Below are 27591 nucleotides of genomic sequence, written 5' to 3' on the forward strand. Positions count from 1 at the left end.
TGCCTGGCATTCTAAATGGGGCTCGAACAATTGCAACAAAAAAGGGAACACTATTAACAAGATCATTGATACTTCCGGTCTAGTAGTTCTGAACGATGGCTCTGCCACTCACTTCAGCACTCACAACACCTTTACCCATATTGACATTTCACTCTGCTCTCCTAACCTTGCTCCATATGCAAACTGGAAAATTGACCAAGACCTCCATGGCAGTGATCACTTTCCCATTATCACTTCTTTGTTTCAAACAACCACCAACCAAAACACGGAGTCGCACCCAAAACGAAAATTCCTACAACAATTTGCCAACTGGGACAAGTTCTAGAAATTAACAGCAACATTAAATCCAAAGCTTCAACCCACTTCAAATGTAAACCAAGAAGCAGCTAACTTAAAAAAAATATTTTTACAAAGCGTTAATGAATCTATTACTAATTACTAATTACTAATTACTAATTACTAATTACTAATTACTAATTACTAATTACTAATTACTAATTACTAATTACTAATTACTAATTACTAATTACTAATTACTAATTACTAATTACTAATTACTAATTACTAATTACTAATTACTAATTACTAATTACTAATTACTAATTACTAATTACTAATTACTAATTACTAATTACTAATTACTAATTACTAATTACTAATTACTAATTACTAATTACTAATTACTAATTACTAATTACTAATTACTAATTACTAATTACTAATTACTAATTACTAATTACTAATTACTAATTACTAATTACTAATTAATAATTACTAATTACTAATTACTAATTACTAATTACTAATTACTAATTACTAATTAATAATTACTAATTACTAATTACTAATTACTAATTACTAATTACTAATTATTACTAATTATTACTAATTACTAATTACTAATTACTAATTAATAATTACTAATTACTAATTACTAATTACTAATTACTAATTACTAATTACTAATTACTAATTACTAATTACTAATTACTAATTACTAATTACTAATTAATAATTACTAATTACTAATTACTAATTACTAATTACTAATTAATAATTACTAATTACTAATTACTAATTACTAATTACTAATTACTAATTACTACTAATTCTGAACACAATGTCCCCTGGTGGAACCCTTAGCTAGTCTTCTTCGTAAATCAAAACAAAAACTATGGCACAAATTAAAAAACAATATTACAAGTGAAAATTTAATTAACTACAAAAAAGCCAATGCGCTCTTCAAAATTACTAATTACTACTAATTCTGAACACAATGTCCCCTGGTGGAACCCTTAGCTAGTCTTCTTCGTAAATCAAAACAAAAACTATGGCACAAATTAAAAAACAATATTACAAGTGAAAATTTAATTAACTACAAAAAAGCCAATGCGCTCTTCAAAAGAGAATTCAAATTAGCCAAAAATGCAGCTATGCACGATTTTACATTAGATGTACAACCAACTTCCAACCCTAAGATTATTTGGAATAACATCAGAAGATATTGTGGCCTAAAAACCTCTATACCCATACACTGCCTTTTACCAATTAATCAAACCAATCAGCCCATTATAGAGAAAAGAGATATAGCAAACGAATTTAGCTCCCTCTGGTCTAAAAACTCTGATGACTGTAACTTCGATAGTAGCTTTCTTGCAAATAAAAACTCCACACTAAACAATATTAATCCCTTAACTTATCCAACAGACAAAAATGCAACAATTATTGAGGAAGAATTCTCAATTTTAGAACTCCACGCGGCTCTTAACAAACTAAAATGCAAAACTCCAGGGAGTGACAGGATTACATACGACATGATTAAAAATTCCTCCAGTATTATAAAATTGACTACTTCAATTGTTTAATAATATCTTGCAGAGTGGCATACCGCAAAAATATAAACTGAGTATTGTTATCCCAATTGCTAAACCAAACTCTGACAAAACATCTCTTAATTCGTACCGTCCCATTTCACTAAACTCTTGCTTTGCTAAAGTTCCCGATAAAATGATAGCTAATAGGCGTTAGTGGCTTTTAACTAGCAACAAACTATTGAATAAAGATCAGTTTGGGTTCATTAAAGGTAAATCGGTATCTGAAGCTCTACTCTTGGTGGATCATTTGATCACTAAATCTTTATAGAGAAAAAACCGTATCACAAAACTATCTCTCGACTTTTGACAAAGCTTTTGACAAAATTGGAATTCATACAATTTCAAATCAACTCGTTTCCTGGCACGTCGGCCCCAAAATTATAGGTTACATCAAAAACTTCATGACAAACCGGAAAATAAAAGTGAAAATAGGAAATGATTTCTCCAGAACGTTAGACCTCCATAATGGAATCCCTCAGGGATCACCACTATCCGTCGTTATTTTTACAATCGCTTACAATAAACTACGCGAAATAATCCAAAGTCACAAAGAAATATCGTTCTGCTCCTACGCTGACGATTTCAACATCATTCGCCTTCTTGGTAAACTGAAAACCTCGATATTAACTTTAGCAACATACTTACTGACATTCGAAACTGGTGTAACTACTCAGGTGCTAGCCTCTCAGAAGAAAAATGCAAGCACATACACATATGTAGGAAATATAACTGTAGGAGCAAACCCAACCATGATTCAATATATCAGATGTTGACATCCTAAAAATTCTCTTACTCACAATTAATAATTTCTCGTTGGCGTCTAAACTTTAAACGCGTTTTTCTCGGAACGACATTTTTGTGTGCGGCGCAGGTGATTCACAAAATTCTATGGTACCGATTTAGCTGAAATTTGGATATGTTGATCTTAAAAGTAACACCTCTGTCCCGTACTAGAATCATTTATTTTTAATAATTAGTTTTTTTTTTATCACTAATTTAAGATAAATTTTTTTAATTTAAAAAAACATTTTTTTTTGTTAGTTCGCCATTTTGTTGTTTATATAATTTTTTGTTTCGGATGACTCTAGCAGTCAAAATCACCTGCGCCAGGGACGTACCTTTTTTTTATATGCATACTTTGGCATGCTATAAAGTGTATTAAACTACACAAGAATAAATTTAACAAAATATTTTCAAATAGTTTATGATGCCTATAAAAACATTTGAAAATTGAAACGATCGCATTATTTTTTATTACAAAAAATTTTTTTTGAAATAACCTCTAAAATGTAGGCCGGAACATAAGACTACATTCTTAATATAATTAAAACTCTACAAAATCAAATCTCAAAAAAATCAAGACAGTCATCAACGCAGCTATAAGAGCCAGCTTAGGGGTGTTTTCCTCAACGCCAATTTACAACTTATTACACGAATCTCGTATCTATCCACTGGAGATTAGACGTGACCTTATAACCTCATGTCAACTTAAGTCTCTATTAAATAGCAATGACTTTCCTATCTTGACACTGGTTCAACAGATAAAAAGATCCAAATAATTCTTTTAATACAAACTTCAATCTGCCTTAGGAAGAATACTGTGTTTCTCTATAGATCTATAGCCCATAATTGGCAACTAAATGAAAATTCAATGAATCTTACTCTCACTACTTATAATAAGCACAACACCAGCCCAGTAATATATCAAAAGCTATTCTCTGAAATTAAAAATACTCTTAAGGACTTCGAATTTATTTATACAGACGCTTCTAAAACAGGGAACACAACCAGCTTCAGCATCACCTCAATTAACAAATGTATAAATAGCAGTATTCTACCACACTATACCTCAGTCTACTCAACTGAGTTAATAGCAATTTTCCAAGCCATAACCCTACACAAAAACTCTTAAAAAAAAATAGCCATCTGCTCTGACTCACTTTCTTCTCTGAAAAATATCTCCAACCCCAACACCCAATGCATCTACGCTAAATATATCCGTAACACTCTTTACAACAACCCAAAAATAAAGTTAATTTGGATACCTGGACAAGTCCAAATTACAGGTAATGAATTCGCAGATACGTCTGCAAAAGCGGCTTGTTCTAGACCCCTCCATATGACATCAAACCTTTACTTTCGAGACATCAATAGATACCTAAAATGTACTTCCGAAAACATTTTCCATGATTCCTTTTCAAAAACTTAAACTTAATATAAAGAAATACACAAAAATTAAATCTCATAGACCTGAATGCCAAAAAACACACCTACAAAAGAAACGATATAATTAAATTCACCAGAATCCGCCTAGGTCACTCCAGACACACGCACATCTTTTTGACCGTAATCCGGTATCAAATTGCCAGTTCTGCAACAGTACGAACAACACAATAAAACACGTTCTAACCGACTGCCCCAAGTTCACATCCATTAGAAACAATATTTTCCAAAACGCCGATCCTATATTATCAATATCTTTCCCCACAATAAAATCCTTTGATAAAATCATCCAATATCTCAAACAAACAAGAACATATAACCTAATATAATTTTTTGTTTAATCTGTACATCAATAAGAAACATATTCTAACTGTAAAACAAGAACATATAACCTAATTTAATTTTTAGTTTAATCTGTACATTAATAAGGAACATATTCTACATACATATTCTATTCTACAAAAAAACAAATCTAATATCTACATAAGCACATTATTCCATTATCCATTCATTATACCATTCCATTATTATTCCACATTATCACTATAAGTAAGCCGAAGGCATTGCTGCTATGGCTTTAGTCTTAAATTAGCTTATAATTTTAATCATAACCTAGTTATTAATAATAATAATAATAAACTGATTGATCGGAAATGACTTTCGTGTTTTTGAAGATAGAAAGATGGGAAATTCGTACAGATTCTATTTTTGGTCAGGGGATCACACCTTCATAACGATCGGCCAGTGGCGGATTTAAGGAAAAAGGCCCAGTGGGCAAAATTTTTTCAGGGCCCCCCACAGTAACTTTCAGCACGAGGGGCCCTGAAAGCCTTTCGTCGGGGGGCCCAGTGGGCAAGCGCGCCTTTGCCCAAACCTGTTAATTCCGCCACTGCGATCGGCCGACTGTATCTTATAGCTGCCATATAACTGAACGATCGGAAATGGTATTTGGTAAAAATACCAACTTTTGTATTTTTCAAACAGAAGCTTGAATTTTTTTTTTTTGTTTGTTTGTTTTTATTTTGTTTTCTTATAAATTGGAATATTATTTACATATTTTCCCACTTGACCCTGATTAAGATGTAGTAATGCTGCAATACTGATGTGGTACTAATTTGAATGGTAAACGATGTGCTTCAAGTGCGTGCAAATTAAGACAACGCAACTCTCGAAGACGGGAAACTTTTTTTTGAGCACGACTTAGTTGTGAGTCACATTGTGCCTTCAGTGCATTTATCCATTCTACGTAACTCTCCTGGCTAGGAGAGCAAAGATAAGTAACGGTGGCCAGGCAAGGTAGTGCTCTCTCTACAATTTGAAAGCAAAAAGGACGCTCCCATAGAGAATCGTGACACTGATAAAGATATGCACAGGACAAGTCAATTAAACCTTTTGGCTTTGTTTTTTTAGGATTATCATAAAAACAAAGTTGAGTTTCAGAGCCATCATTGATAAGAGCAAAGTAAAGTTGTTTCCATTTTATAGTTTTATCGGATTTCTTATTTAAATGTCCATGGTGTTTGATTCCCTTTATTTTCTTTAAGCCAATTTGGTCACGGCACTCACGTAGTGTAGCATAGATTTTTTCAGCGGCTTTTTCGACCACATACTGTTTATTAAACTCAGGCTGTACACCGTTGACAACAGGATGGTTCAATGAGTGGCCTTCCACAATTTGTTCCTTACGATATCTGTTTATTACTGTATCCAAGAATTCAAAAGTTTTTCCACCCATTAAATATCGCACACCTTTTTTTTCGATACGAAATCTTTGTATTTGGTTGTTGATATGAAAAAAAAGTGAGTAATCGCCGGGAGAATTATCACTTGGGCGAAGTAAAAAACTTCCAGGGCCCGCTAAACTGAATTATCTAAATATTTGTGTGTAATCAAAATACAAGCTTTAGGTTTTCTATTTAATTGTTTGTTTTTATACTCTTGCAGAGGGTATTATAATTTTGTCCAAAAGCGTACAACGCAGTGAAGGAGACACTATAAAGTGTATATATTCTTGATCAGGATCAACTCCTGAGTTGATATGAGAATGTCTGTCTGTCTGTTTCTATGCGAACTAGTCTCTCAGATTTAAAGCTATCGACTTGAAACTTTTCACAAATCCTTCCCTTATTTGCACGCAGTATATAAGTCGGATGTTTGCGATATATATCCGGTGTTAACTGCAAGGGTATTTAAACTTCGGTTCCGCCCAAAGTTAGCTTTTCTTTTTTGTTAAAGTTAGAAAGTTCGGGCTTTGCATGAGTACTACTTTTGGCAAAATAATATGAAATGCCAAAATTTCAGTATCGGCCGACTATATCCTATAGCTGCCAAATAACTGATTGATCAGAAATGTCTCAACTTTAGTTTTTTTGAAGATAGAAAGTTGGAACTTTCGTTCCCAGAAATACCGAGAAGCTTGGGACTTATTTTTTAGATTTTGTATTTTTATAAATTGGTTTTATTATGATATTCCCATAAGGATCGGCAAACTATATCCGATGTATGCGATATATATTCGATTTTTACTGCAAGGGTATATCAACTTGGGCTCCGTCCGATGTTAGCTTTTCTTTCTTGTTTTATTATATATGTGATTTTTTATTTGTTTTATATGTATTATATTATTATTTATATTTTTTTAATACATTCCTTTCTCTTGGCTCGAATTAATCGATCTGCTTCTCTTTTGAAGCATGCGATAATTTTCAGCTATCTTTCATTAATTGTTTGTATTACCCTGCTTTTGCATGCCCGTCTGTCTGTCTTTCCGTTTTTACGCGAACTAGTCTCTCAGTTTTAAAGCTATCGACTTGAAACTTTGCACACCCTTTTTTCCTTTGCACGCAGTATATAAGTCGGAACGAACAGGATCTGTCGACTTTATCTTATAGCTGCCATTTAATTGATTGATCGGAAGTGACCAAATTTTGTTAAGATAGAAGCTTAGAACTTTTTATACCCTTGCAGAGGGTATTCGAATTTTGTCCAAAAGCGTACAACGCAGTGAAGGAGACATCTCCGACCCTATAAAGTATATTTATTCTTGATCAGGATCACCTCCTGAGCATGTTATATAAGCATATAAGCATGTTCGTCTGTCCGTCTGTCTGTCCGTCTGTCTGTTTCTACGCAAACTAGTCTCTCAGTTTTAAAGCTATCGATTGAAACTTTTCACACACCCTTCATTCCTGTGCACGCAGTAATAAGTCGGAAAGGCCGTGATCGGCTATGGGTTATCTTGCCAGGATATCCTCTTTCTGCCGTATGAAGCCTACACTAGAGGATCATTGATAGTTTCTTTGGGAACATCGCATGTTTCTCAGTTGGAACCATTGTATTTTCGATCCACTAGGGAGTAGAAGTGTGGACTAAGAACTACTTCTATTGAAGTATAAAATAAAAATATAAAATGAAATATTTATTGAATAACAAGAAAGGAAAGCTAACTTCGGGCGGAGCCGAAGTTGATATACCCTTGCAGTTAAAACCGGATATATATCGCAAACATCGGATATAGTTGGCCGATACTTATGAGAATAAAATAATATAACCCAATTTATTTTAATATAAAATCTAAAAAAAGTCCCAAACTTCTATCTTCCAAAATACCAAAGTTGGTATTTCTACCAAAAAACATTTTCGATTGTTCAGTTATATGGCAGCTATAGTTGGCCGATCCTTATGTAATTGAGTACGTCGGATTATCTGACCAAAAATATAATCAGTACTAAGTTACAGCTTTCTATCATCAAAAACACGAAAGTTGGGTCATTTCCGATCGTTCAGTTATATGGCAGCTATAGGATATAGTCGGCCGATCCTTATGAAATTTGGCATGTCGTAATGTTTTGCCAAAAATAGCTCTCATGTCAAATTTAAACTCTCAAACTCTAAAAACACCAAAGTTATACCATATCTGATCAATCAGTTATATGGCAGCTATAGGATATAGTCGGCCGATCCGGGCCGTTCCGGCTTATATACTGCGTGCAAGAGAAAGAAGGATGTGTGCAAAGTTTCAAGACGATAGCTTTAAAACTGAGAGACTAGTTCGCGTAGAAACGGGCAGACGGACAGACGGACATGCTCATATCAACTCAGGAGGTGATCCTGATCATGAATATATATACTTTGTTGGGTCGGAGATGTCTCCTTCACTGCGTTGCACACTTTTGGACAAAATTATAATACCCTCTGCAAGGGTATAAAAAGTAACAAGTAGGCGGCATTTGAAAAATGTTGTATCGTTTATCCTGAATATGTTCTTCCTTTTTTATACCCTTGCAGAGGGTATTATAATTTTGTCCAAAAGTGTGCAACGCATTGAAGTATACATCTCCGCCCCTATAAAGTATATATATTCTTGATCAGGATCACCTCCTGAGTTGATATAAGCATGTCCGTCTGTCTGTCTGTCCGTTTCTACGCGAACTAGTCTCTCAGTTTAAAAGCTATCGTCTTGAAACTTTGCACACACCGTTCTTTCCTTTGCACGCAGAATATAAGTCGGAAAGGCTGGGATCGGCCGACTATATCCTATAGCTGCCATATAACTGATTGATCGGAAATGGTATAACTTTAGTGTTTTTAGACTTAGAGAGTTTAAAGTTGACGCGAGAGCTATTTTTGGCAAAACATTACGCCAAATTTCATAAGGATCGGCCGACTATATCCTATAGCTGCCATATAACTGAACGATCGGAAATGGTATTTGGTAGAAATATCAACTTTCGTATTTTTGAAGATAGAAGCTTGGGACTTATTTTTAGATTTTTTATTTTAATTAATTGGTTTTATTATAATGTAATCATTAGGATCGGCCAACTATATCCGATGTTTGCAATATATATCCGGTTTTAACTGCCGATTTTTCCGCCCGAAGTTAGCTTTTCTTTCTTGTTATCGATAAAAAATCAAATATATAGGCTATTTAGTAATTTTAATCAAATTCAGAGATAATTTTATTACGCGTTTTAAAACCTTAAGATTTGTTCAAAATTGGCTGAGATGTGACAGTCGCCATCTCGAAGTTATCCGGTTCCTTTTGCGGCACTATGACATGACCATACAATTACTGTTTAGCTCCGAAACCATTTATCAGATGAAATTTTGGGACAAAATGTATGAAAGAAAAAAAAAAAATGTTGTACTATTTTGAAAAAACGTAATAGAATGGACCCTTAATTGCGCAGAGATGACTCGGTATTGGGATTGCATGCAGACTTGCACTGTAAACCCATCATTAGAGAACCCGTCATCACCTATGCCATATACAAAAACCTGAGACGTGATATTTTGAAGTTCCAGTTGGTTCGTGAGTCTCTGGGTGTCAACGTGTACATGCGAAACAGAATCGAGCAGCGCTTAGCAAGGCAATGGCTTTCCGGAGTGGCTTTTGATTACGACGTTGGCGGTAGATAGCAGCTCCATATCACCAAAGGGGTCCATAGCTAAAATACTTTGGGTTACTGCTTGCTGTTGTTACACTATCTATGAGGGCTGCTAAATATATTTCTGGCCTAAGCCACAATAAGTGTTCCCTGGCGCCATCTGACTTTTTCATTCGGAAGTTTAACATGTTTTAGCAGACACTTGCTCAGAACGTTTTGACGTACGGTTATAATTTTTGATTGTTTACAGTAACTTCAAAAAATCAATTTGGCAGAAAATGGAATTAACTCGTGAACATTTTCGCGCAATCATTTTTCACTGCTTTCGACGTGAATTAACACGACAAGAGTGAATCGATGATTTTAAATCTTTGTATGGCGATGGAGCACCATCTTATACCACTGTGAAAAACTGGTATAATGAATTCAATCGTGGCCGACGCTCACTCGAAGACGAAGGACGTGAAAGTCGTCCAAAAACTGATAATGATAATGAACTGATAATGCAAGATCGTCATGTGACATACCGTAAGATAGAGGCATCCTTGGGCATTTCTTCCACCAGCATACATTCGATATTGCATGGCCGTAAAAAAAAATTGTTTCTCGTTGGATCCCACACAATTTGACAATCGCTCAAAAAAAGGCTCGTGTGGATTGGTGAATAAAAAATTTGAATAAATACAGTGACGGTGTTTCAAAAAACGTTTATAAGATCGTCACAGGTGACGAATCATGGATCTATGCTTATGAGCCCGAAACAAAACAGCAATCCACCGTGTGAGTCTTCAAAGACGAGCCAAATCTAACGAAAGTTGTTCGTAGAAGAAGCACTTCGAAGCAAATGGTGGCCTGTTTCTTCGGTAAAACAGGTCATGTGGCGACTGTTCCCCTTGAGCAACGAAAGACGGTCAATTCTGAGTGGTACATAACTCTTAACCCTTTATATGGAAATAACGCCAATTTTCATGATTCAGTTTTTGTTTGGTAATCATATTTAAATAGAAAATATAACTTATTTTATTTTGTCGTTTTATTTCAAATTTACCTTATTTTAAACAAGAAAAAGAAAATATTTTCTAATTAGTTATAATATTTATAAATTCAATTGGACATTTATAAAAAAATTAAATATTACGTTTATTAAGGGGTTATATACAGTTGTACCGCGCAAAAATATGGATTTTTATCGATTTTTTTTTGACACCATAGAAAATATTTATGAAAAATGTTTTACCGACGTTGTTTATTACATGTTTCTGGGTAATTATTTAAATTTTTTCAAACTTGAACAAACTTGAAACTTTAAACGCGATTATCTCAGAATCTTTTTTTTGGGAAATTACCTTTGCGGTGGACACGATTACTAAAAGACTACTAATCCGATCAACACCAAATTTTGACCACTTATTTATTATGATATTAGCTAGTCCGTGAACGAGGGATTTCAATTTTTTGAAAACTCCTTTCTTAAAGCATAAAAATCGAAAATCTTATACCTTGAAAAAGTACATTTTTTGTTAAAACCGCCGCCATTTTTTTTATAATCCAAATTTTTAAAAATCCCTCTTTCACGGACTAGACAATACAATATATACTAACTAAATTTTTTTGAATTTTTGATTTTGGGTGAACCGTTTTCGGGATATCATGTCCACCGCAAGACACAATCGAAAAAAGACGATCCGGGAATTCGGCTATAACATTTTTATTATGTAATATTTTTTTTTTTTTAATTTAAATAAGTACCCAGAAACATGTAATAAACAACGTCGGTAAAACATTTTTCACAAATATTTTCTATGGTGTCAAAAAAAAATCGATAAAAATCCATATTTTTGCGCGGTACAACTGTATATAACCCCTTAAAGCATCAAAAAACGCCACATTTATCACACTCCGTTTGGGAGAACCCAGTGCAGTTTGGATATTTGTAGCGCAGCCGTCTGTCTAATGGTCAATAACCGAATTGATCCTGCCGAACCATTTTATTTGGTGTTTGCTGCGAAGGTCACGACTAGAGCCACGATTTCCCTTATTTTTTGCTGCGCCCAATTTAGTCAACGCTTCTGCTATTTTCATACGGAAATCAGGTGAAATTAGCAATTTTTGGTTTGATGCCGTTGCCTTGTGAACGCGCTTGTGTAAAAGCCACGGATTGCTTACAGTTAGGTCTACAAGGTGGTAAAACACTCTAACATGCCATTTTTTACTCACCTTTGATCTTGTGTCATCCTACAATACTGTCAATAAGGTCGACATACCCCCTGTATAGCTATTATATTGCGATACAGAAAACGGACGTTCAATCTGAATTTACTGGTTTTTATAATGATCGAATCGACCGGCAGAAACTTTGAGAACAAGTTCAGCCGTGCATATCTGCAACAAAGCAAAAATGTGAATATACTCAAATTCTAATGCAAAAAACACGAAAACTCTACAAAATATAAATACATATAATATAACCCTCTTGGGAAATGCAAACGGCGTGAACGAACGTCTTTTTTTACTGTTTATATTTCAGAAACTCTGAAGTTAATTCATTTTACCACATTCACAAAATCGGTGGGAAAAGTGATCAGCTTTTGAGTTATATAAATAAATTTGTGTGGTCACCACAATAATTTTTAAAATTTATTGGGGGCGAAAATATTTTATTTATCTGCCTCTAACGTAACCGTTAACTGATGAATATATTTGGAAGGTCTAGTTTTAAAAAACGTCCGATATATTGCGTTTTTTGTTTTGAATTTTGTCGGCGGGGAGGACGCTGACATGCTCACTTTTCTATAATAGCTTTTTAGGTCGTGAGGTATATACCAATAACTAATTAATATAGGTAACTAATAACTAATTTCGCCTTACTGGTATAGATTAGTGCAATTTTTAGCCAGGAGGCGATTTCTTGCCTTTCAGAGGCTGATCCTCTTAAGATGCCTTCCACTATCCCGAACACTGTCAGTCCTGGCACTGCAGGTGTTTGCTGGAGCCCTGCCTCTTGACTTGGCTCCTACAAAAATGTCAGTCAAGTACATGTTGAAGCGTGGATACGCGCTGGTAGGGGACTACTGGCTCTATTGTGAAGACCTTTCAGGTATAAGCTAGACGCAACGAGTCACCTTCTGTCGGACAGAGCAGATGGGACGACGTAGGTCACCCGGCGGGGTGACTAACAACTTCATCCCGGATGTTTTATTCGCATCTCGTAATCCAAACTTTGGATTCTCTGGCTTCTTGCGGACACGGCACCGATCGTTCAATGCATTTCTGCATAGCAGAGCTCCAGCGATACCGCCGCATGGTCATATGGCGATCTTAATGAAGATTGGGAGCATATTTTTCGTCTTTGTGACCTTTATGCAGGCTTGCGAGACCTTTGGAGGGTAGCTAGCTCTGACAACCACTCAGGACTTAATTCGCTTGTTTGGTTTTGTACTTGAGTAAATTGTTGCACCAAAGTGTTCAAACTGTATACGTTTGGCGGATATTCTGGTGGCTCTGGTGTGACATTGTTCGCAAGGATTTGGGAATATTTGGTCCAGTTAATTTTTTGGGGTTTTGAAAAATTTCTGGCTTTGTAGCTGTGGTCGGAGAAATAGTACTTATCCAGTACTCTCCAATGGGATAAGCAACTGAAAATCTTTTTGGATACTGAGTTAAATCTATTGATTTTTTTTCGGTTTTTAATAATAAAAGTTGTGTCATTTCCCCTATTGCAGAGGAGCAGGGTTTCAATTAAAAATATACTTACCGCAGACATTTGTTTGTGGTGAGCGTCCTCCTATTAGAGGACTTTTGTTTAGCTTCTCGCTGTCTTCCGCTAGCTTTTGCACTAGCTCGACCGGGCGTTTCGATTTTTCGTGGGACATGTATGAAGACAGTACCCGGATTAGAGTTGGCTGAAGCTCCACGATTGCTCCCGCGTTGTCTGATTCACTGTTATTTTGAAGCAAGAATATGCTTAAACGCTAGCTATTTGTCTAGAATGCAGGCTCTAGTCTTATCTTCTTTACTAGCGGCTAGGAGCTTGACGCCCTTGGTCCCTAGTCCAAAAACCCTTCCTCTTACTAATGAGGATTCCTGGACTAGGGCGATGAATTCTGCTAAGAAAGAAAGGAGGAATAAAGTCGTAAGGAATTCTGCTAAGTCCCCCTGCACCATTGTGACTTCTGACTCTTTTTCGTCGGAGATGTCGCCGTCATCCATCCGACTTGTATGACGGATGATCAGACTCCTCGGCGTCTGAGGCTTCGAAGATTTTAACTAGTGCGTCGCCTCCGGAGTCAGATATGTACAACTTTATGGTGCTTATGACACGTCAGTCTGTTGTGGTAAGGTAAGTTGTAAGTTGCAACTCTGGAGCATGGTGGGGAGCTGACTCGGCCCTTGATGGATGCCGGAATTCATATTCTCGTTTCAAGAGACGGGGTCTACAAGCGGATGATCCGGAGCCTGTAACGACTTGCCGACCTGAACAGCTCTATCTATCACAGGCCACAACCTTAACGCTGCCCGGGAACCAGCCCACGTCTTTACAGACAGTTTTAGGGCCTGGTTCCCTGGAATCATTTTAAAACACAGGCGACATACACTTACTTTTCTTTTGGATGCGTTCGTGACCGCTTTGCCTTAGGTTCCGTGGCACGTCGTCAGAGAGTTTCCATTTTTAGCGATTTCCGCGAAAGAGCTTTTCAGCTGCATTCGAAACTGCATTGCCCGGGTAAGGCTTCTTCGAACTGAGGGCCACCAGGTACCCTCAGCCCTCCGTTAGAGACTGAACAGAATTTTTATTCCGGGCCTCCAGCCAAGCTGACTCTCGGCACAGGAAAGTTTTTCGGCAAAGTCTTTATTTGGTATCATTGTAAAATGGTTTTGAGGCACGTTTTTATGTCTGATGTGATTGTCGCCTTATTACTCAACACCTTAAGGTTTCGCCGTAGAAGTTTGTTTAACTTGTGAACTTTGTGGTCGCCTTTTTAACTAACAGCTATTCTAAAGTACAGTAACCATTGACACTCCTTGGATCGCATTTCTAGTCCTTGGTATTAGGTGATTTGAAACAATCAGAGACTTGGGTCTAATAAAGTGACCATCGCTTCATTTGGCGATGAAGTGATGACACAACCCAGAATGCTTTAAGTATCACACTGAAGTATCACACTGCTATGAAGAGTATTATTGCTTTGTTAAAAAGCTTCTTTTTGATATCATTCCATAAGATGGTAAGGTGCAATGGTAAAAGTCACTAGTTGTTCTTTTTTTTTATACCCTTGAAGGTATTATAATTTTTGCAACGCAGTGATCATTTTCGGCTTTATAAAATAATTCTTGATCGGGATCACCTCCGATAAGCTGTCCGTCTGTCTAAAAACGTTTTTTCTGTTTTTAAACAAACTAATTTCGATATTTGTGATATATATACCGCCCCATTTCTATCCACCAGTATATATATTTTCCAGGGTCGGGGATGCCTGCTTCACTGCGTTACACACATAAAATAGAGGGGTACTCCGCACGGAGAATTGAAAATTTTTAATAAGCTTTTGAATTAGCTTACAATCCTGATTCCCTTTGGGGAAGGGCATATTACAGAAAAAAACAAGAAAAGCTAACTTCGGACGGAGCCGAAGTTGATATACCCTTGCAGTTAAAACCGGATATATATCGCAAACATCGGATATAGTTGGCCGATCCTTATGGGAATATCATAATAAAACCAATTAATTACAATAAAATATCTTTAAAAAAAAAGTCCCAAGCTTCTATCTTCAAAAATACCAAAGTTTGTAAATCTCCGATCTCCGAAAAAACCATTTCCGATCGTTCAGTATATGGCAGTTATAAGATATAGTCGACCGATCGTTATAAAATTTGTTAGGTCGGATTAACTGACCAAAACTAAAATCTGTACCAAGTTCCAGGTTTCTATCTTCAAAAACACAAAAGTTGGGTCACTTCCGATCGTTCACTTATATGGCAGCTATAGGATATAGTCGTTCGATCCTTATAAAATTTGGCATGTCGTATTATTCTGCAAAAATAGCTCTCGTGTAAAATTTGAACTCTTTAACTTTAAAAACACTAAAGTTATACCATATCCGATCAATCAGTTATATGCCAGCTATAGGATATAGTCGGCAGATCCCGGCCGTTCCGACTTATAAACTGCGTACAAAGGAAAGAACGGTGTGTGCAAAGTTTCAAGTCGATAGCTACAAATCTGAAAGACTAGTTTGCGTAGAAACAAACAGACAGACGGGCATGCTCATATCAACTCAGGAGGTGATCCTGATCAAGAATACATACACTTCATAGGGTCGGACATGTCACCTTTACTGCGTTATACGCTTTTGGACAAAATTCGAATACCCTCTGCAAGGGTATAAAAAGTTCTAAGCTTCTATCTTAACAAAATTTGGTCACTTCCGATCAATCAGTTAAATGGCAGCTATAGGATAAACTCGACAGATCCTGTTCGTTCCGACTTATATACTGCGTGCAAAGGAAAAAAGGGTGTGCAAAGTTTCAAGTCGATAGCTTTAAAACTGAGAGACTAGTTCGCGTAAAAACGGAAAGACAGACAGACGGGCATGCAAAAGCAGGGTAATACAAACAATTAATGAAAGATAGCTGAAAATTATCGCATGCTTCAAAAGAGAAGCAGATCGATTAATTCGAGCCAAGAGAAAGGAATGTATTAAAAAAATATAAATAATAATATAATACATATAAAACAAATAAAAAATCACATATATAATAAAACAAGAAAGAAAAGCTAACTTCGGACGGAGCCCAAGTTGATATACCCTTGCAGTAAAAATCGAATATATATCGCATACATCGGATATAGTTTGCCGATATATATCATAATAAAAACCAATATCATAATAAAACCAATTTATAAAAATACAAAATCTAAAAAAAAAGTCCCAAGCTTCTTGGTATTTTTGGAAACGAAAGTTCCAACTTTCTATCTTCAAAAAAAACTAAAGTTGAGACATTTCTATAGCAGCTATAGGATATAGTCGGCCGATACTGAAATTTGGCATTTCATATTATTTTGCCAAAAATAGTACTCATGCAAAGCCCGAACTTTCTAACTTTAACAAAAAAGAAAAGCTAACTTCGGGCGGAACCGAAGTTTAAATACCCTTGCAGTTAACACCGGATATATATCGCAAACATCCGACTTATATACTGCGTGCAAATAAGGGAAGGATTTGTGAAAAGTTTCAAGTCGATAGCTTTAAATCTGAGAGACTAGTTCGCATAGAAACAGACAGACAGACATTCTCATATCAACTCAGGAGTTGATCCTGATCAAGAATATATACACTTTATAGTGTCTCCTTCACTGCGTTGTACGCTTTTGGACAAAATTATAATACCCTCTGCAAGAGTATAAAAACAAACAATTAAATAGAAAACCTAAAGCTTGTATTTTGATTACAAAAAAATATTTCAATAAATCATCTTTTTTCATTTTAGCGGGCCCTGGAAGTTTTTTAGTTCGCCCAAGTGATAATTCTCCCGGCGATTACTCACTTTTTTTTCATATCAACAACCAAATACAAAGATTTCGTATCGAAAAAAAAGGTGTGCGATATTTAATGGGTGGAAGAACTTTTGAATGTTTGGATGCAGTAATAAACAGATATCGTAAGGAACAAATTGTGGAAGGCCACTCATTGAACCATCCTGTTGTCAACGGTGTACAGCCTGAGTTTAATGAACAGTATGTGGTCGAAAAAGCCGCTGAAAAAATCTATGCTACACTACGTGAGTGCCGTGACCAAATTGGCTTAAAGAAAATAAAGGGAATCAAACACCATGGACATTTAAATAAGAAATCCGATAAAACTATAAAATGGAAACAACTTTACTTTGCTCTTATCAATGATGGCTCTGAAACTCAACTTTGTTTTTATGATAATCCTAAAAAAACAAAGCCAAAAGGTTTAATTGACTTGTCCTGTGCATATCTTTATCAGTGTCACGATTCTCTATGGGAGCGTCCTTTTTGCTTTCAAATTGTAGAGAGAGCACTACCTTGCCTGGCCACCGTAACTTATCTTTGCTCTCCTAGCCAGGAGAGTTACGTAGAATGGATAAATGCACTGAAGGCACAATGTGACTCACAACTAAGTCGTGCTCAAAAAAAAGTTTCCCGTCTTCGAGAGTTGCGTTGTCTTAATTTGCACGTACTTGAAGCACATCGTTTACCATTCAAATTAGTACCACATCCGTATTGCAGCATTTCTCTTAATCAGGTTAAAGTGGGAAAAACGCGTGTCAAAATAGCTCCAGAGCCCGTTTGGGAGGAGGAATTCATACTAGAGTAAGTAAAAATTCTTCACATATCACATATACCACAAATTTATAAAATTCAAACATAAATTTTGCAACACATTTCTTCATTGATTCGAAAAATTGGTTTCACCTATAAATGGTCAATAAAAAGTACATAACATAGAATTTTCGTATCGACCAGACAAACGCATTGTAGGATGGTTGCTACATTTTGCAATTTTGTTTCTTCGTACGGTGCGGTGCTTTGGCGCCACAAGGCTATAGCTTTGGATTGGGTCTGATCTTGACTTTACTTGTTCTTCCATTAAATCTACGAAAATAAACCCCTTGAATGTGATCCTCGCTCCAGTATTATTCACCAACTGTCTATCGATAAAGGAATCTCATCCTCGTTGATTGCAACACGCTAAACGTGTGTTTTGATGTTGGGATTAAAACTTGATTCCTGCAGACTGGCATAGTTTAGTTATATAGTTGCTTATTATATCTGCGCAGCAGGTATAATTTGCTCAAATGTGGGCAACGCAGTAAAAGAGACAACACTGACCCTATAAAGTATATATATTCTTGATCAGGATCACCTCCTGAGTTGTTATGAGCATGTCCGTCTGTCCCTCTATCCGTCGGTCAGTCTGTCCGTTTGTCTGTCTGTCCGTCTGTCTGTTTCTACGCAAACTTGTTTCTCAGTTTAAAAGCTATCGACTTGGAATTTTGCACACACCGTTCTTTCCTTTGCACGCAGAATATAAGTCGGACGGTCGGTATCGGCCGACTATATCCTATAGCTGCAATATAACTGATTGATCGGAAATGGTATAACTTCAGTGTTTTTAGAGTTAAAGTGTTCGGATTTTGTATAAATGATACTTTTGGCAAATATAACTGAACCATATAAGTGCCAAAGAACTGAACAATCGTAAATATTCCAACTTTCGTGTTTTTGAAGATGGAAAGTTGGAACTTCTCTGTTATTGGTCAGTTGATCCGAATTACAAAATTGTATAACGATCGACTGTATCTTATAGCTGCCATATAATTGAACGATCGGAAATGGTTTTTGGTTTTTGGTAATAATACCTACTTTGGTATTTTTGAAGATAGAAGCTTGGGACTTGTTTTTAGATTTTAGGATTTGGGATGATGCTATTTTTGGCAAAATAATACGACCCACCAAATTTCATAAGGATCGTCCGACTATATCCTATAGCTTCCATATTACTTAACTAGCGGAAATGACGCAACTTTCGTATTTTTAAAGAAAGAAAGTTGGAACTTGGCATATATTCTTGCCATATAACTGAACGATCGGAAATGGTATTTAGTATTTGGTAAAAAGTCCAACTTTGGTGTTCTTGAAGATAGAAGCTTGGGTTTTTTTTTAGATTTTGTATTGTAATAAATTGGTTACATAATGATCATAAGGATCGGCCAACTATATCCGCGATTATTGATATATATATTTGATTTTAACTTCAAGGGTATATAAACTTCGCCTCCGCCCTAAGTTAGTTTTCCTTTCTTTTTTTCTACATCCTACATCCATCCTTCTAAGAAAATATTAACATGGGCGTCATGTTAAATATTAAAGTTTTGACTAATGAAACGAAAACAAATATAAAAAACAAAAGCTTAGAAAATTATGGTCAATAGCAAAAAAATTCGAAAATTCAAATATCTTGACAGTGCTTAGAAAAACTATTACACGTACCACTTGAAAAGCATTAAGGGCCTACAAGTGGTATAAACGGTCCAATTCCGTTGCTCTACGATCTGGAATGGAAAATCGGGAAAATATAAGTTTTGAAATGGTGCGTATGCAGCGATGAAGATAGAACTAAAAAATTCGTTACATATTTCCAAAGTGTTTTCCATCCTAACACTGCCACAAATGCATTTATTCTGCCTCCAATTCATCAATAAACTTCCGGGTGGTGACTTTTTGACTCAAAAAATCATGTAAACTATCTTGGCTGATAACCAAGGTAAGGTTAGGTTGAGGCGGCGATGAGAGGCCGGTGTCTAACCCCCATCCACTTGAGCCGCTGGGTCTCCTTGTGATACCGCACAGGCAAGGGTCCTACAAGAGGACCTCTCCCTTCCCGTTACTTATGTGCCCAAGGGTGTTCTATCCTTCCTGCGGCGGCTCCGGTCCCATCCAGATTTACGGATGAAAGCTACGAGTCTGTGTGGAGCGACCTTCGCGAGGTCTGTTAGGTCTGTGAGTATTGCTGCGCCCAAGAATTTGCGTCGGCTGCGCCCCAGCACAGGACATTGACACAGGAGGTGTGCGACTGTCTCTTTTTCTTCTTCGTCCCCAAAGCTCCTGCATTAGTCATAATGTGGCACCGCTAGTCTAGCCGCGTGTGCTCCTATTAACCAATGTAATGGCCTTGAATGGTTAATGGTCAATGGCCCGTAATGGCCTTGATCGCCAGACTACAGTCCTGCCTATTCAGGGCGATAAGCATCATTGACCTCCTCCTAGATCGGATGGGCCATATCATGCGGGAGTTCCTGCAGCTTTGGAGATTTCTCCATTTCCTCAGTGATGCGCGGTCAAAGTGATCCCTGCATTTTAGCCTACATGTAGCTAAAGGGTATCCCTACTGGTTCCTTCTCCGGTAGGAGAGGATTGGTAGTACCTGCTCTTGCTAGTTCGTCGGCGGCGCAATTACCCTCGTGGTCCCTATGCCCGGGCACCCATATGAGGTGTATGTCATGCTGCTCTGCCATCTCGTTAAGAGATCTGCGACAGTCATTCACTGTCCTGGAGTTGGATGAAAGACCGTCAAGGGCTTTGAGTGCGGCTTGACTGTCTGAAAAGATACAGATTGTGTCCTGATTTCCAATAAGTGCTGGGGATCTGAGTGCTTCTCCGATAGCTATTACTTCTGCTTGGAAAACACTACAGTGGTCGGGGAGTCTGAAGGACTCATTTAAACACAGCTGCTCGCAATGGAAACCGCCCCCCACCTGGCCATTCAATTTTGAACCGTCTGTGTAGATATGGAGGGAACCGGCTGGTCCCGGGATTAGTGTGGCCCATTCCTCCCTTGTTGGAATGTAGACCTTGTATTTTAAGGTGGTATGATCGACAGGTACGCAGTAGTCTGTAGCCCCTATTGGTGTGCAGTGGTGGAGGTCCAACTTGGTATTTCCATAGTCGGTCCTTTTCCATATGCCCGTCTCGCGTAGCCTAATTGCCGAAAGCGTGGCTTTCTTGGCCCCCATTATCTCTACAAGTAATAGGTGGAGTATGAAGTCTAGGGCATCAGTCGGTGTGGTACGTATGCTGCCTGTGATACAGACCTCCGACATCCATCGCGTTTTCCTAATTCTCACTCTACATGTGGAGTTTGTGAGAGCAGGCCACCAGATCACCACCCCGTAGAAAAGGATGGGTTTTATGACCGCTGTGTAACGCCATCTTACTATTATTGGGGACATTCCCCATTTAAGGCCAATGGCTTTTCGGCATGTATAGAGCGCGATTGTTGCCTTGTTAGCTCTATCCATGGTGTTTGACTTCCAGTCCAGTTTCCTCTCTAGCGTAATTCCTAAGTACTTCGCGCTACTGCTGGGGGAGAGTGTTTCTCCTAATAGTTTTGGAAGCTTTAAGTTTGGTATTTTGTACCTTCTGGTGAAGAGGACGAGCTCGATTTTGGACGGGTTTACACCTAGTCCATTCCTAACTGCCCATGTTGAGAGGACCTTAAGTTTGTCCGTCATGCAGTCACATAGAGTCTGGGGAAATTTCCCAGGAAAGGCAATTGCGACATCATCCGCATAAGCGATAACTTTGCAACCACCCCCTTCTAGGGATCGCAGTATCGCAGTAGGGGTGAGAGTACGCATCCTTGCGGAGTGCTTCTTCTGACGTATCTATGAATAGATTCTTCTCCTAGTGACGCCTCAACAGTCCTCGGATTCGGACCCTAAAACATATAATAAACATGGTCTGACCCACGGACTCGAATATAATTTTGTATGAGTTTTTTTGAGGTTATGTCAGAACCCTGACGTGCTGGGGTTTTTTGGACCTCGGATTCGGATTCAGCGACCCCGAAAACATATAGTAAACATGGTCTGACCTCCAGACCCGAAAAAATATTCTTTTTTGTGTTGCTGTGGTATCGAGCTTGGTAGGATGTTGTTGAACGCACCTTCTATGTCTAGAAAAGCAATGAGTGTGTACTTCTTGTCACTAAGTGCTGTTATTCCGAGATATCATCGGCGTTATGGTAAAATTAATTAGTTAATCTTTAAGGCTGATTAGTCTCTTCATTGTCTTGAGAAGGAAGGTGGTTGTTCGTGCAGAACTTGGCCCAGGCATTCCTTTTTTCCTTGCGAAGTTCTTTGTTCTATTGCCTAAGGTCCGCTTTATATGACTCCCAGGCTGTCTGTGAGTTTGTTTGGCTGGCAAAATTAAAGGCCTTGCGGGCCTTGGTTTTAAAGGTTGCAAGTGTTTGCGAGAACCATGGTGGTTTCTTTGACTTGCTATTGCCCGATCTGCTTTTGGGTCAAGCTTTATTGAATGCCCACGCTGCCGTAAGCGTGTCCACCATGGCATCCAGGGCTTCCCTACTGTCAACGTCCCCTGTTGGAGGTTACCCCAAGGAACTTTCTATTTTTTTAGTCGATTAGTACCGTTACCGTTATTAGTATCGTACCGTTAGTCGATTAAAGTTCTCAAAGTTGACCACTAATTTTATGTATCGGTGGTCCGAGAAAGAGTGTTTCTCTAGGACTCCCCATCTAACAATCCTGTCTGCTAAGGATTCTGAGTAAAGAGTGACGTCAAGTACTTCCCCTCTGTTCTTGACTATGAAAGTGGGTTCTGTACCCCTGTTAGCCACCAGAAGATTGGAGCCTAGGATAAAATTGACTCACCCCTCTCGTTCGTGTCAGTCCTTCTCCACTGATGATGATGGGCGTTACCATCGCAACCTAAGATCAGGTCGATCTTGTGCTTCCTGCTGTCTTCCACCAGCTGTTTGATTAGCGGGTGCGGGGGGAGGGCCTCCTGGTCGTGGCCCATATACGCCGAACATATCCTTAGAGGGCCATTTGGGCTCTCTATTGCTGCGGCTACGTGGTCTTCTTTGCTGAGATTGGGTAGCAAAAAGAGGTTTAGGTTCTTTTTTGCGAGGATGCAGGCTCGCCTTTTACCTGTTGTATCGGCTTTGCAGAGCCTAAACTCCGACGCCCCCAACCCAAGAATCCTGTCTCCTAGGATCCAGGGTTTCTGGATGAGGGCCACATCAGCTCCACTCTCGGCGAGGTGGAGTAGGTGGGCAGCTGACGCTGCTTTACTTTGGTGGAGGTTCATCTGCAAGATCGTCAGGAACATCCTTACAAATCTCCACCACAGTTATTTCTGCGTCCATCTCGGAGCTCAGCAGACAGTCCTCCTCCATTCCGACTCCACTAAGTGCCCTTGCCAAGTCGCTTTCCTCCGAGGTGTACCCTTTCAGGATGTCCTCCTCCTCATCCGACATTCCTTCCGGGTGCCCCTCTTCGGTCGGCTCCTCCAAGTCTGGCTCTTGCGTGTCTGCCTCCAGCCCGATACCTCCTGGCTTGGTCTTCGCATCGGATTTGTAGATACGGACCGAAACGTGTTCGAATCCGTACTTCAGCCGGTGCTCCGTCCTCTCCAGGGTTTTAACGGTCTCCTCGTTTAGTGTGAGGACGACCTGCCTCCGCAGTCCCACCGCCTCCTCGACTTTGGCGACTCTCTAGTCCGCCGTGGGAAGCGTCGGGTTGCACATCCTAAGCAACGTTAGTATGGTTTTAGGGTCGGCTGGCTTTTCAGTGAGCCACACTCGCGCCCTCGGTTTGCTAGGGATCTCGTCCCAGTCAACCGCCACCAGCTTAGCTCCAGGGCAGACCTCTCCAAGCGATGCAACCATCCGCTTGTAGGTCTCTACCTATCGCGCGTCTTGACCGACAGGTCGGTCGGTCCCCCAGAGTTCGCATATTAGCGTCCGAGCCCCCCCTCGGACACGCATCCTTTGGCATATGCTGTTCCACCTTGGATTGGGGTGATTTAAAGAAGGGAGTGTTCTTCTCCCCGCCCGACTACCATTAGCCAGCATCCACGGCAGAGACATGACCTTACCAGCGGTGTACACAGTTACGGCACGCAATTGCTTGCGCGTAGGTCCCCCTATTGTACCCGTTGGCTGACGGCCTGGCTGATAACCAAAGAAGTGAAAAAAGTCGAAAACCGGAAAAGACATCGTATACATCAAAAGGACTTGTATATTGTAAGTCAAAATTGTTCGAAGAATTTCTTCTAGATCGCATATTAACACACGAGGGTAGGCTGATTAAAAGTCGGCCTTACAAGGAAAATACGTTTTTTTTTTTCAAATTTGGCTTTTTTATTGCTCAATGAACCCAGATTTTGTCAACAGTCACAAAACGACGAAAAAAATGCGTTAAGCAATGCCAAACTCTCCTTCGCAGTGTGCAAGCAGTTGCGTTTATTTTCCATTGTGAGCAATCGCGGCACCCATCTTGACGAAAGCTTACTTATGTGTAAAAATTCGTGTAAAATGTTTCCATCACGTTCCCGAGAAATGTTTAGAGCATTTTCAATCTCTCGCAGCTTGATTCAGCGATCATCCAATATCATTCCTTGGGCTTCATCAACAATTTCTGGTGTTGTCACCTCTCTGGGACGACCCGGGCGATCATCGTCAAAAATGCTTGTCGGCCCGCGTTTAAATTCAGCAGTCCAATATTTTATTGATGAAAACGATGGAACTAAATCCTTATAAACTTTATCTAACTCCTTTTTAATATCGTCGTTGGATTTCTCTTTTAAAAACAGAAATCTTATGACGATATTCGATTTTATTCATGTTGACGATAATGAAAAGGGCATGCGCTAAGAGTCCCGCCAAAATTACCAGTGTTGATAAAACCGCATGAAACTTTCACAGTAATCAGCTAATAGAAAACACTAATCGAATAAAATGTTTACGAATTTAAAAAAAAATGTTTTTTTTGTAAAGCCGACTTTTTATCAGGCTACCCTCGTACTTAGAAGAGCAAAAACCATTGAGAAAGTAAAAACTATAACATAAGAATACGACTAGAACATCGAAAATATTATAGAGCTTTATTTCTCATCGTATCTCAAGTCTTCGGCTGTTTTTGAATTTTAGATCTCTTGCCCAAAATTAGAACTGCCATTATACACCGCTACAATTTGGTATTGTCATTGAGGCTCAACACAGCAACTTCTAGTGACTTGATCATCAAAGCTAGAGTTCCACAAGAAATCGCACTTGAACCTTATCTTTATGTCCTGTATACTGCGGGTATTCCTACAAATGAACTACTAATCACGTCAATTTGTGCCGATGATACATCGATCCTTAGACGTTCCACATGCCCAATTCGAGCTGCCCAAGAACCGCCAACCCCTATAGGCAAATATCCTGACGTGTACACATCGAACGCAAAAAGCTGCATCAGCTCCAGGTGTAATATAAAGCAACGGTCGCACCTGTGCCTGGAGTACAATTCACTTTTAGAGCTAATCTAAACGAATGGGTCTAAACGAAACGAAATGGCACATAATAAAAAATCTTGTAACACAGCGCACAACCGTAATCGTTGAGTTTTATTTTAAAACTCACAAAATAACCATTATTTCCTGAACTAAAAAATATAAATCATGAATAATCCATATTTTTGTTTTTTTATTTTTTTTTTCGCTCAAAAATATCACTCAGATCATGATTGCGGAATATATATCAAATTTTCTGGATCTTTTCTACATATCTCCTTAGACTACATTGAGTCATCAGCTTGCATTTAAAGCAGCGTGTGCATGACCGTACTATCAGACTGCTGACTTCTTGAGAATTTACGTTCCATATGCGCTGTTGCAAAAGACTCGTGCTCGTGGACCCACATGAAAAATCGGAACTTGGCATCGTACGGATGCAGTTGCTAGTCGCCCCTCATCCCGCAACACCAACCGGGGCTTCAGAGAATTCATCTACAAACGGATTCAACCTTTGTAGACATGGGCAAACAATTAAACTTTTTCGGATCTTTTCTTTTTCTTCTTAATACTCGTGCTTTTGGACTATCTCGACAATTTTAAAGGCTTCGTTATATGCGACAGTAGAAAGAGAAGCGGAAGGAATATTTCCTTATAAAGCGGAACATATAAAGAAATACTTTCTGCAGTTTTATCTGGGAGAAAAATCCTTCTATCACTTTAAATAAATATGAGAGCTAATCCGACCGCATTTTTTTTTCCATCTATAAAGTTGATTGATTAATATTTATACCCTTTTAGAGGGTATTATAATTTTGTTCAAGAGTGTGCAACGCAGTAAAGGAGTCATCTCCGACCCTATAAAGAGTATATATTCGTGATCAGGATCACCTCCTGAGTTGATATAACCATGTCCGTCTGTCTGTCTGTCCGTCTGTTTGTTTCTACGTCTCTCAGTTTTAAAGCTATCGACTTGAAACTTTGCACACACTTATTTCCTTTGCACGCAGTATACATATAAGACGGAAAGGTCGCGATTGTAACTTCGTACAGATTCTATCTTTGGTCAGTTAATCCGAACTACCAAATTTCTTAACGATCGGCCGACTACATCTTATAGCTGTCATACAACTGAACGATCGGAAATGATATTTGGTAGAAATACCAACTTTGGTATTTTTGAAGATAGAAGCTTGGGACTTTTTTTTAGATATTTTATTTGAATAAATTGGTTATATTATAATATACGCATTAGGGTTGGCCAACTATATCCGATGTTTGTGATATATCCGGTTTTAACTGCAAGGCTATATGAACTTCGGCTGTGCCCGAAGTAAGCTTTCTTTTGAGTATGGTTGGCCAGAACCACAAGCTTGACGTGTTAGCCAACGCCATTCGTTTTCTATTATATTCAAGTCCAGCGAATAAGTTGGCCATTTTAATAAATCCACATTGTGGGTCGCTTTATAGGACTTGACGATTCGAGCCGTATGCATTGAAGCAATATCGTGCTGCTACGCTGATACAACGCTGACCTTAAAAAAGATCCTCAAAGTATGAAAACGCTTCTTTCAGTATTTTATTATTTGAGTCTATGTTCATAGGTGCTATATTATGAAATGGCATCCCACACCATAACTCCTGCAGCCATAATATGCAGCGTGTTTATTTCTATTAACCTTGCTTGTGTTTCTTGAATTTTCTCTTTGCAAGACTCTAACAAGACATAACTAAAAGTCATATTGACTGTTACAAAGTTTGAAGGCCCTAAATATTGATTGCTGGGTTGGTAGGTCGTTGCGTCGCAGGCGGGGTCCGCAGGAAACCCGAACCAATCCCCGATGCTACGATCTTGGTGGATGTTTTCGTTGCGAACATACCAAGGTGCCCCAGTGATAGTTCTCAAGATTTTTGATTGTGCGCGCTGTATGAGGTCTATGTTGCTACTGCTCGCGTTCCCCCAAAGCTGGGAGCCATACGTGCAGATTGGCTTTAGGTCTGAATTGTAGAGTAGTAACTTGTAGTCCAGGCACAGTGGCGATCTGGAGTTTTCGATCCAGTGGAGGCTGCTAGCTTTTAGTTTTAGGTGCATCTTCTTGCGTACGAGGTGCTTACGCCAGGTTAGTCGTCTATCAAGATGGACGCTAATGTACGTTATGTACCTTAGCTTGAGGAATCTTCATACCGTTTAGTGAAAGCGGAGGGCATGTTTGTCTATTGAGAGTAAACGTTACATGTTTACACTTTTGTTCGTTTATTTAAATGCGCCAGT

The 27591-nt window shown here is 38.4% G+C and overlaps 1 protein-coding gene across 3 annotated transcripts in view; it reads left to right on the forward strand.

The window, feature by feature from the left end:
- The window catches only part of vap (RAS p21 protein activator vap), a 181580-nt gene that overhangs the window by 124358 nt on the left and 29631 nt on the right, over positions 1-27591 (forward strand). For 2 of the 3 annotated variants that reach the window (XM_043211381.2, XM_043211382.2), the window contains exon 6: positions 16979-17828. The exons of the other annotated variant lie outside the window; for it this stretch is intronic. In XM_043211381.2, coding sequence (XP_043067316.1) covers positions 16979-17828 — 850 coding nt within the window. The remainder of the gene's footprint in view (positions 1-16978; positions 17829-27591) is intronic. 3 annotated transcript variants of the gene reach the window in all.

This window comes from Drosophila bipectinata, chromosome XL (assembly GCF_030179905.1).
Source record: "Drosophila bipectinata strain 14024-0381.07 chromosome XL, DbipHiC1v2, whole genome shotgun sequence".
NCBI classification, from domain to species: domain Eukaryota; kingdom Metazoa; phylum Arthropoda; class Insecta; order Diptera; family Drosophilidae; genus Drosophila; species Drosophila bipectinata.